Genomic DNA, 12,698 nt, shown 5'->3' with positions numbered 1-12,698 from the left:
ATTGTGCGTTGGCGACAGGACTGCGAATGGTACGTTAGAGTGACTGCCTTTGATCCTAAAGTGTTTGCGTACCTGTAGGTTTTTTATCACATCCCCCTCCATATCTCTTACTCATCCTGTAAAACACAGTAGCCTATGCCAGTAAAATGCTGTTGCTCTTCTGTGCACTCTAGATTGAACAACATAAACAGGTTTGGTCTGTCTGTGATCAGCCTTGTTAAACACACACAGCAGCTGATGTTGATCAGATTGCCGACGCTGACCGCGGACACAATATCTGATTAAATCGCTCTTACCCTCCACACCAGAATACAGAATCTGTGCTGTTGTGCTGCAGGTTGAAGTGTCAGCACCTAAAACTCCCAGCATAATATAGAAAATATGATGATTTGTGCAGATGAAGAGAACGCATGCAAAAAGGTCAACACAATTAAGTGGATTAGCCCCCAAAAAGCTGAAGCTGATTAAATCATTCGTCTCCTCCCGAACACCTGGCAACTGCAGCAGGTGCTGGGGCTCGAGGTGGAAAGCCAACAAATTATTAACCGATATTGCTTGTGACTGTATTAAAAAGCTATAAAGCCTTTCATGGTTCTCCAGATATTACAGAGACTGTTTCTCACAAATTATGAAGTACCCAAAATCAAATGACCGGGGAGATCATTAGTGGTGCTGGCTAAGGGAGGCGCTCATATTTAGTGTCAGGGATTTGAGCAAACCCGACCCTAAGCTTACAGTACACTACATTCCTCATGCCTGTAGATATTTGTGATAAAAATGAGCAAAAAAAATCTTTAATATTGAAGGAAGATTTTTCTTTATCATGGTTCTCAGTGGAGTTTTCAGGTGCTGTTAGCAAGCTGTTGAAATGCATTAAAGGGATAGTTCACCCAAACATGAAAAAATCTACCGAACTGTATGACTTTCTTTCAAAAAACCAAACAATATAGGCATCCATTGACTTCCATTGTATGGACACAAAACCTTTCTCAAAATGTCTCTTGTGTTCCACAGAAGAAAGAGTCATATACAGGATCTGAACGACATGATGACATCAATAAATTATGACAGAATTTTTATTTTGGGGTCAACTAGTATTGAACTTGTATGAAACTATACAATTCATGTACATTAAATAAAACAAAACTTTTTTACGAATTAATCTAATTGAAAATACATTTTATTGCAGAGCAGGCAAATCTGATTAAATAAAGAGACGTCATTTATTACTTTTCTTTGCTAAAAAAAAAACTTCGGGGTGTGACCCAAACTGAGCAACTGCTTAGCAAAGTGCTTAAAAACTACTCAAAACACTTCTGAAACAGCATACCATTGCCATACCACCCACAAAACAGACAGGAACCACTCACATGTAAAAATCTAGTTTATGTTATGACCACTGGAACGTTATGCTGGAATGACCACCTCTGCTGTTTGCCATCTGTTGAGTGTACGAGGTTCAAAATCAAATGAAATGCTGCAGCCCACACAATGTGAAGGTATCGATGCTCCCACCTCCCGATGCTTCATCTATCTCTCCAGACCACTCGGTCAGCAGGAACATCAATCTACATCATGCTGACTGATGAACATTGATATACCTCAAGGAGGACAGTGGGTAATCCTGTGAGCATGTCGGTGAGACGGGGATCAATAGATGCTGCTTAATAACTGTCCATCTTTCCAACCGCTTACATTGATGACCATTTGGTCAACACAGTGGATGCTACACAGCCTTTTTCCACTTTATCGGCAAATTTGATGAGACTTTTAAAAGTGATTTTTGTGTGTGTTTGCGAGAAGACCTTCAGCAAAAGGTTGTATAACCGCACAGATTTAATTGAACTCCTTTGTACCATTCAATGATAGACTATTGTAACTTGGCACACCAAGGGGCTCGTTTTAAATATAGATTAGCTCACCTTCCCAATATTGACACCATTTATCTCAAAACTTTAACAAAAAAAAGGTGAAAACCAAAGCTAAGGGCAAGTGTGAGCAACTAACTCACTTTTCTCACAATCCTGCACTGTGCAATCTATACAGTAGCCTCTACAAAGACAAGCTAGAAATGAGTTTTATTGAGTAAAATGGAATGGCGAGCCGAGAATGAAATAGAGAGATCAGGGGAGTGAATTGCCTGGTAATTGCAAACAAACCAACAGTTGATTGTGTGTGTGTGTGTGTGCGTGCGTGCGTGTGCGTGCGTGCGTGCGTGCGTGTGACTGAAAGAGAGAGAGAGAGAGAGAGAGAGAGAGAGAGTCCATGCTATCACAGTGACCTGACTGTCATGTACATGCTGTTGGTGCAGTGAGGTCGGTGGTGTGGAGCATTGGGCTGATAAATGAAACAACTAAAGCATTTAACAGCAAATCCTAAAAGGATGTCATGAAGGATATTATAAATATAATATATGTGATGTGAAGTTATGATAATCAAATTATAAATCTTAGTTTAAATAACATAAAACACATTTTTGATCACAAAACCAGTCTTAAGTAGCACGGGAACATTTTTAGTAAAAGACAAAAATACATTGTGTGGGTCAAAATTATTGATTTTTCTTTTATGCCAAAAATCATTAGGATATTAAGTAAAGATCATGTTCCATGAAGATATTTTGTAAATTTCCTACCTTAAATATATAAAAACTTTATTTGGTGAGTGGATGGTCTGCCACAGTGCCCCTGATTAACAACTTCAAAGGCAATTTTCTCAATATTTTGAGTTTTTGCACTCTCAGATTCCAGAGTTTTAAACGGTTGTATCTCAGTCAGATATTGTCCTATTCTATCAACATACATCTATAGAAAGCTTATTTATTCAGCTTTCAGATTATGTAAAAATCTCAATATCGAAAAATTGACACATAAGACTGGTTTTGTTGTCCAGGGTCACATATAATTAATGCTAAAACTTTAACTGAATTTGCTGTAGTTAAAAAAAATACAGATTAAAACATTTTAGTTGAATGAACTATAAAACTAGTTGAGCAAACATACTTTTTAATGTTTGAGTCAAATTTGGGCCAACTAAAAAAATAACAATTCAAGTAGCACTTTGGAGACAGAAATTGAGTGAACGTAAAATTTCTGTGGAACTAGCTACTAAATAATAATAAGTTTAAACAACTTGAAATTTTTACAGTGTAGAAATCTTAAAGGTACAGTAGCAATCAGAAACCTATGATGAATAATACAAAAATACTGTATCCTTTTTAAAAACTCTGCTCTCTCTCTGCTGTATTGTGCGTTGCAATGTCTACTTTGTCAAATGTTATCCTATTCGTTGTAAACAGCAAAAGATAAAGGAAAAAGGAATGCATTTTTCAGTGAGCTCTTTGTGAATTGAATTCTAAAGTGCGTGTTTAAATCTTCAAGAGTCTTTTGTGAGCTGGTTTTTAACAAGTGTATTGTGTAATCACACAGAATAAGTTATTGATAGCGTGCTTGCTTGCCTGTCAAACATACAAAGCTCACCATCATAATTGTGCTCTTTTCAATCTTCAAGCCAACGACAAAGTGTTTGTTCTCAACAGACACCTGCACTGGTAAAGACCAGTTTATCAGTCTCCACCATATTTCATCCTCATTATGGGCCAATCAGCATGGTGCATTTTGTCAGTCTGCTAATTACAGGCCAATCAGCTCAGTGCGTGTTGGTGAACCGCTCAATAGGAACCAATCAACACAGTGTGTTCTGCTGAGCTGCCCACAGATTCTGCCACTTGTTAGCCTGGTTTGACCTCCTCTTGTCCTTTTCATCAGCTCATGTAGAGAGGAAAGGCAGAACTATGTACAGCATGTCCATCGTGCCCTAACCTAATTATGAATGATGCCATGCTAAACCCTATGACTTAGCAGTTACAGTAGTGAACGTGAACACTACCATACCGTATATTTTACAGTAAAGTGTTGATCATTAAATAGCTGTGGTGATGCATTGAGAAGCTTGTATTGACAGGCTTTAGAGCACATGACTGGGTGAAGCCTTGCTTTGGCCATGGGAAAAGAAAGCTTTAGATCAATGGCTATATATAATAATTTGATTCTTGCATGTACAGATCAACAAAAATTCACCCAAAAATGATCATTCTTTCATCACTTATTCACTCTCATGTACTTCCAAACCTGTATCACTTTCTTTCTTCTGTGAAACACAAGGAACGTTGAGGAACGTTGGTAACCAAACAACATTATCCCCCGTTCAGACCGCCAGCGACATAATGTCATTACCTGCATCCGAAATCGCATACTATGACAGTACATACTGATTTAAAAGAAGGACCTACCTATCTATGGAGGACCGGTCGTGTGTAAAGTAATAAAGCATTTCATTGTTTAATAACTAATTCTATAATAAAAATAGGTATTAATACATTTGTTTACAAATTCATTTATTTATCCAAATTATAAAGTCATTCATTATTTATTGTTTTAATGGGTAATAAAAAGCATGATTATAAAAATAATTAATAAATGAAATATTAATCCATCAATAAATCCATCAAATTAAAATGGGACTTTAAAAAAACAACATAAAACACGCAATAAGTACATCATTTTAAAGTGCATTAATGAATTCCTTTATAAGTAGTGGAATTTCTAAATGTATTTGAAAATGCGATTTAAAAAGAGGAATAAATAATTGGATTTACAAATTAAACTACGAATACGAGTTTTAATCAGTCATTTAAAAGACTATTTCTTTTACCATTTGCATTTCCATTTCCCCGCTGCCTTTCCTTTTCCGATTTGCTATTCGATTAGCTTAGTCATTCAGCTTTTCCTTATAGCCTCTCTATTTAGCATTTCCCTGACACTTTGGGTCCTTGCATTGGTAAAACGAGGTTAAACCATGCAAATTAGCTATGGCGAGAGAGATGTAACAAGTTCTCTGATTGGCTAGTTACTCTCTGTCGGGACGTTGTGACGCAATGTCAGTTGTCGTATGTGTCATTTATGAATCACTACGACACCTTACGACAATCCTGTTGAAATTGGGCTAAATTCGTGTAATCTGAAGGAAGCATTATAGACATCATATACTTTAAACAGTTGGTTCTCATACTCTGTGCATAAGAATCATAAACCAACAATGTGAGGTGGGCGAGGGTGGTGCTGATGCTGCAACTCATTGTAGTTGATCCGTACACACCCACTCAAACACACATACAGTACAGCGCAGAACATTAAACACACACAAGCCAAAGGCACAAAGGCTGAGGTTCACACAGTCTCAAAGCTTTAATGTTGTGTTCTTCAGGAACAAAAGGCTCTCGCAGTCAGAAGGGGCTAAAAGACTTAAGTAAACAAAACAAAAGATGTCTCGCTATTTCAGTTCACACGCGCTCTGTTTCTTTTCCGTGGCAAACAGCACGAGCCGCCGCATTGTCGATCTGCATTCTTGTGGTTGACACATGCACAGACTCAGACGAGCGACCTAACCCTGTTCATTTGTATTCACGTGACCGCGGCTCAGCCCCAATTTCCCCCCTAGCTTCCGTGGTGCTAACAAGAAGCCTCTGCATGAGAGCGAGGTGGCGGCGTGCTTCAGCATCCTGTCGAGATAAATTCACACCAACCATCTCGGCCCTTTCCCATTTTTCCTTTCTGTGTGCCGCATACAAGCCGTACAAATGCCACATTCCTTTATTGAGGTGTCGGTAATTGTCCTAGCAGTTTCATCGTGCCTTTACAAAAGACGGCAGAATGACAGGCCGTTAACATAATGAGCGCTACTGTCACCTCCTCCTGTGCTTCAATCCTCTCTGACCGCTCTACATTTGTGTGTGTGTAGGCGTGCATGTGTGAAGCTTTTCTTTATCTAAATCCAAAAAAAGGTCTTCATGTCTTCCCTTTTCTCCTCTCTCTATGGCTCTTATCTCATAGATGATACGGGCAAAACTGATGCTGAGACTCACGGCGGAACATGGTGGATGAATGCTTGACTCTCGCTGAGCTCACACAGAGGGGGCAGATTTCATATCTGACCATATGCTACGTACAGGCATATATAAACATTCTCAGGTGTGCTAGTTGTGACACCCTGTGCATTGATTATCAGAAGCAAGGTGTCAACTGATTGTGCTATACACTGTTTTGTTTTTATTCCAACGTTATTAGCAGACCATCCTGCAAACATTATTCACATTATTTTTGTTATCACTGTTCATGTTCAACACCATACAAAGTAAATGAACGAATGTTTCTGCAGTGATGGGGAGGCCACCGAAACATGACATTTGTTCCTCAACAGGCAAATATGAACAACGCTATTATTACAAAATGCAATTATAACTGAAATTTGAACAAAACATGCAAAAAACGAACAGAACAAAATTAAACTTTCTGTATCTGCATTTAAATGAGTGCTTGCCTGTCTGGAATCAAGGGAGACTGAGGCGCCTGTCATTCGATTTTGTCTTCGCCTCTGAATTTCGTTCTGGAGGCTGAACGCACTCTTTCCACAGTGGAGAATCGAGTGCCACCTTGGTGACTACTGTCAGAGGTTAGACAAAGATGGTCATGCAAAAGATCAAAGACGAGACAGTACATCGGACAGACTACTCAAAAAATTCAATTTATTTAATGACCAACTTCTTACTCGTACTGTAAAATTTTGTTCACACTCTAAAAAATGCTGGGTTATTTTCACCCCAGCACTGTGTCAAAAAGGGACAAACCCAACTTTTAGGTTAAATGAAATGGGTCAAAGGAATAGTTCACCCAACAATTACAATTCTGTCAGGAATTACTCACTCTCTAGTTGTTCCAAACTTGTATACATTTCTTTGTTTGAACACAGAGAAAGATTTTTGGAAGAATGCTTGTCACCAAACAGTTCTTAGACCCCATTGACCACCATAGTAAGAAAAATGACAATGGTAGTCAAAAGTGCCCCAGAACTGTTTGCTGTCCTACACTCTTCAAAATATCTTCTTTTGTGTTCAACAGAACAAAGAAATGTATACAGATTTGGAACAACTCGAAGGTGAGTAAATGATGACAGAATTTTTTCGCTTTAAGTAAGTTAAATTGTTCCTTTTAGACCCAACGCTGAGTTAAAAATCACCCCAAAGTTTTTAGAGTGCTCCGCTAGAAACTGCACAAGGAGTCCTTGATAGATTCACGTCAAACAGCAGCGCTATAATGCACATCTATCTTTCCCGTTATCCTCAACTCATTCGAGTCAATCCCAGTCAATATGCACAGCTCTGGGACAGCTAATTAAAAAGTCACCGCGAAAATCATGTCGAATGAGATAGACTTAGAGATGTATGCCGAGGATAATTAGCAATGTGAAGGCAGTTAACCTAGACAGGCCAATAGGGGTGGGGAGGTGGATTAGCATTAAAGCTAGTGAGAAACAGCAGTCCTGCCAGAATACATTTATATCCCAGTGTGCTGCAATGCACAGCACCGCATAATGTAATCTGCCACAATTCAAGGTTACTAAACGTGTGGCTAACAAATTTATTCAATCCCCTTATAGAGCTTAAAGGGCTAAATGAGCATTAGTCTGAAAAGGTGGAATTCATTAGCATTGCACACTTGAATCCTACACTATTGTCAACTGTCGGAAATTACATAATGATCACATCCATTAACACCTTGAGAAAGACTCATAACAACATCTCTGCGAAAGTACAAAAACTAATGCAGAAACGTAATGAGTAACATGAAATCCTACTCATTGTCTTTATTTCATTAGCATGTAATTACATTTCCCAGTGTAAATATATAAAATGTTTATTTAGTCATGTTTACGCAAATAAAAAAAGATTAAGCTTGATAGCGAATTGTGTTTCGTAACTGGAAATGATTACACTGCAACCCAACAGTTTACAAGCCCATTAAAGTTTCCCCTCGGACTGACTCTGTGATGGCTGTCAAAGCCGAGTGCGACACAGAAGGACACAAAGCAATCAGCGCTCACATGATGAGCTTGTATCCCTGCAGGAGAGGACACAATCATACGCTGACCCAAAATATTTGCTGAGAGCAGTGTTGCAGCATTTCCGAAAGTGGCAAAAATGAACACATGTTGACTTTCAAAAAGTGCTAAGAATAATAATGCTGAAGTATGTCGAATGTGTGTGCTAAACAGATTGTGGGTGTTTGTGCTGTGGGACAGTGGAGTATGTCTCATTGAGACATGAGAGATCAAAACATTGTTTAACACAACAGCATGATGCACAATGCGTGTGTGTGTGTGCGTGTGTGTATTTTGTGTACAGTAACTGTGAAAACTGTGAGTAATAAATATATTACAAATGCATCTGGCTTTCCAGCTGTTGCCTAAATGTATTTTGCTCTTTATTCTTGAACCTCCGTGGAAAATATGTATGTGTTCCCGGTTACATTTAAATTTATGTATTAGGCAGATGCTTTTATCCAATGCGATTTACAGTGTAATAAAAGTATACATTTTTTCAATTCATGCATTCCTTAGGAAACAAACCTGTCGTAACATTGCCGTTACACATCCCAACCGTCCTCACAATTAAAACAGTATGTCATACAGTAGGTAAATGGAAATATACATGTACTGTACCAAACATTCTATACAGAATGTACTGCTTTAAATTGATAGTTAACCCAAAATGAAAATTCTGTCATGATTTACTTACCCTCTTGTCATTTCAAACCTGTATGACTTTCTTCTGCAGAACACAAAAGAAGATATTTTGAAGAATGTTGATAACCAAATAATGGCTGTACCATTCACTTCTATTGTATAGACACAAAATCAATGCAAGTCAATGGGTACCGCCTTTGTTCGGTTACCAACATTCTTAAAAATATCTTCTTTTGTGTTCTGCAGAAGAAAGAAAGTCACACATGTTTAAAATGACAAGAGGGTGAGTAAATCATGACAGAATTTACATTTTATCACTTTAACGGTCAACAAGTTTGTTGAATTCAGTATGCACTGTCACAGTACGCAATTCCAGAAACAGGGAATGTTTAAGTAAAAATGCCAAATGGTTGTGTGAGACTTATGTTTAGGTAAGATAAAGAGAAAGGTCAAATGAAGGTGTTCACTCAAGGATCTGCTGCAGCACAATTCATTTATGGACAGCAAATATCCTAGATCAATACCTTCAGAAACCAACTGATTCATATCCATATTCAAAAGTTGCCTGCATATTCTCAATGTTAATTTTGTGTTTATATTGTTTTATTTGATCAAATATTGTATGTTATTTGGTATTTATTTGTTTATGTTTGTTTATATGTATTTCTTTTTCCATCGTTGTATTTATTGTAATAACGCTTTGCCATTTTGCCAATATTGCAAACCATTAAAGGGGATGTGCAATGGTGTTTCGTGCATTTTGACTTCTTTACAATATTAAACATGCTGTCTTCTCATGCTTGACATGGTCGTATAGGTTTTGGAAAGTTTTTTTCGAACATGAAAAACCGTTACGTAACAACATTTCTTAGTCCCTTATTGGGCAATTCTCCCGGAAAAGCACACCCACGGCAAGGCGAAAGAAATAGCCCACCCACGCGTCAACCGACGAGCGATAGGAAGACCCGCTTCCCATCAAGATTGGCTGTGCTGTGGGCCTGCAGCTGCAGCTCGTTACTCTTGCAATAGTGAGAGAATTCGAGGTGTGTTCATGGCATTTCAATGATGGTAAACTGTGGATAACGCTGGATTTGAAGATAGGTTGAAACTGATAGATGGAGCTGTCCCAGCGCTAAAAGATGCCAGACATAAACCGCACATGGTAAGTGAAACAGATTATGTCTGTTTTGTTGGCAATGAGTGTGCACGTGCTTTAGTTCTGCCCTCCCCCCGCACGCATCGTATGTTTTCGGAAATAAACGTAGAGCTGTATCTGTCTTTTATAAATGTGCCGTATCTGTCTTTTATAAATATGATCAAACTAAAGACTCTACGGATATTTGAAGTGTACGATACTATTCTGTAAGTACTCAAGATTAACATGAGATATGCAGAAACTATCTGAGTTACCATCTATCTGAGGCCACATTAAAACTATAATTCCAAAAAAGTGCTTTAAAATTGGAGAGAGAGAGAGAGAGAGAGAGAGAGAGAGAGAGAGAGAGAGAGAGAGAGAGAGAGAGAGAGAGAGTATGTATACATGTTATACTTACATCACTGTGGACTGTGACGTTGCAGTGAAGCTTTTCAAAGAGGAATGGTCTCATTTTCAGGTCTGCAAAATCTCCAGGTTAAATGGATGTTTTGGATTTTACTCTGCAGTTGTCTTTAATCCTGCACAGCTTCCTTGCTTTTGTTCAACTTCCCATTATGAACCTCTTACCTGATGGCAAGACTTTGGAAAAGACTATACCAAGTTTTTTTCACAACCAACTCGATTGTCTCTCTCTCAAAACACTTTCATGCATGTTTATGTTGGTGCGTAAATAAAAACATCATGAGTAAAATATGTCTAATAATACTACAGAGTTTTTTTTTACATTGAATCCAATGATTGATGACTCCATCGTGTATTAACCATTAAATTAACCTCATATTAAAATGTTAACAATCATCAGAGAGATTTATTCATTCATTCATTTATTTTGTTTGTTTCTTTATTGCACCTAACATGCATATGTTAGACCGCTACACAATGCACTGGTGTTTCTCAAATATATCTGAAGGGACTTGCTACGTACAAAACTCAGACTCAGTGGGATTCACAAATGAAAATATAGCGATAGAAGCCACCGACATGGGGTCTAGTTAGAAGGTATTCTTTGAAAAAGCTTTTGACATGATAGCGCAAGACTCCAGTCTCGTGTTATTGCCTCTTCGCAGTTTCTTTAGACATATTTGCATAGATGCAGCAGGATGCATCCTCTGCGCTCTACCTGCAGACAGCACGAGACGCCACACTAATGTTACAATGACGCGCGCGGCATGACGACTGGCTGTCAGGCTGATGTTTTTAATGATGGCGGTAATGTGCCGTGAGCTTCATAATAAAAAACGCACGTCGGGTAATTTTAACACACAAACATAACCACGTTAGCAGGTCGTCCGATCCGTCTCATTTGTTCTGCCAAAATGATAAAGACACTTAGGCTGTGTGCGCACCGTCAATCTACCGTAAAGCCAACAAGAAAGAATAGAATATCGATATCCTACGTGATATATAGGCTACAACAACTTTGGACATAACAATTTATGGCAAATTGTCAAGAAACAAGTTGAAGTTAGAATGCAGAGTGAAGATGATTCGTGCGTCTGTAGGAAACGAAGGGATTTTCAATATTCCTTTCGCATCCGCAACAGCTGCGACTGAGCTCATTCTTCGATCCCCCAAAACCAGATCTAATCAAAAAGAAAACTCACCAAAAATTGCCAGCTGGAACAAGTAGAGCCCGATGATGTCCATCCTGCTCAGAGCCATCGGTCCGACAGCAACAATCTCGAGGCAGTTAAAGACTTCAGCGACTGCCCGTGTCCACTGGCACCAAAGTTGTCCAAAAACGTCGTAGTGCGTTCAGTGCTGGTTTCCCCCCAAAAAGCAAGGTGCAATCCAAATCATGTCACGGAAGCAAAGCACGTCGAGAATCATCTTTTATTCCCCGACAAATCTGGCGCAAGATTAGGGAAATAGTCGCGCAAAATCAGTGCCACGAAACGCTGCTGTTTTTCACCACTTCAGCATATATAAAGCTAATAAACACTCAATCCGCTAAGTGAGAAACGGTGTTGGTCTTCGGGATAAAGTGGGCTGTTTCTCGTGTGATCCTGCGTCTGTGTCTAACTCAGTGAGCGCGTGAAAACTGCACTAACACCAAATCACTGCACGAGTAAGTGGCACTGCGCTCTGCCCTCCAACTCCACTGACAGCACTAAGAAGACTATCGCCGCATTTTTTTCAGCTGAATGCAATTATGAATAATGTCAATTAAATTTCATAGCCTAGGGAACAGTTGATCATCCTGCAGGGAATAAAAATAGAGGATTTCTTTTTTATGCGAATTCTATCAGGTTTTGTTTGTTACAGGATTATTTTTTTCAATTAGAGGGGAATAAAAACGAAAATGGAAAAACTAAAATGTCCTGCAAACTGGATTAGTGTCCTCTGGTGTATTCTAGGAGAACACCCACATGGGAAATGAAAATCAGTCACGTCCTTAGAAGAAAATGTAATTTATTTGTACCCTAAAGCTTTCAAAATAAAACTGTTCATCATTTGAAAATATATTGTCATTTCAGCAGTCTAAGCTGACTTTTTATCAAATAAAAACGAGTGTAAAAATATAAGACAATTTAATTGCCTGAGACAGTCATGTTTCATCCTAAACACAGAGAAATATTCAGGGATTTCAGCTTGGTGTAAATAAAAAATAGTGACTTTCCATTAGGTTTGGCAAAGGATGAAAATGTGTGTGATGGAGATGTTTTTTGCATCTCACTGTATGTTTTTCTTTGTTCTCGGTGTTGTGAAATATTTGAAGTGTGGATGTAATGATTATGATATAGGTTACCCATACACCGTATTTTGAGTGACAGGGAGAAGAGTGTGATCAAATAATAGTAAGAGATCGATAGATTGCAAGAGAGAGTGAAAAAAAATGAGAGAAAGAGAGTTTGGCCAGTGCAATGCTTGCCAGCAGGGGTTTGGCAAAGTGTCCTTTCTCACATGCTGGATAACTGTGGAAACAGCCATGCTTATGCTCCATCTGCTGAGAGAGAGAGAG

The 12,698-nt window shown here is 38.6% G+C and overlaps 1 protein-coding gene across 1 annotated transcript in view; it reads right to left on the bottom strand.

Moving 5' to 3' along the window:
• gfra4a (GDNF family receptor alpha 4a) overlaps positions 1-11,821 on the bottom strand; it is a 94,002-nt gene extending 82,181 nt beyond the window's left edge. The window contains exon 1 of the mRNA XM_057342952.1: positions 11,341-11,821. Within this exon, the coding sequence (XP_057198935.1) occupies positions 11,341-11,398 (58 nt within the window). The 5' untranslated portion in view covers positions 11,399-11,821. The remainder of the gene's footprint in view (positions 1-11,340) is intronic.
• Between the last annotated feature and the right edge of the window lie 877 nt (positions 11,822-12,698).

Source organism: Triplophysa rosa, linkage group LG9 (assembly GCF_024868665.1).
Source record: "Triplophysa rosa linkage group LG9, Trosa_1v2, whole genome shotgun sequence".
Taxonomy (NCBI): domain Eukaryota; kingdom Metazoa; phylum Chordata; class Actinopteri; order Cypriniformes; family Nemacheilidae; genus Triplophysa; species Triplophysa rosa.
Note: the sequence above shows the minus strand (reverse complement) of the source record. Positions and strands in the feature narration are given on the sequence as shown.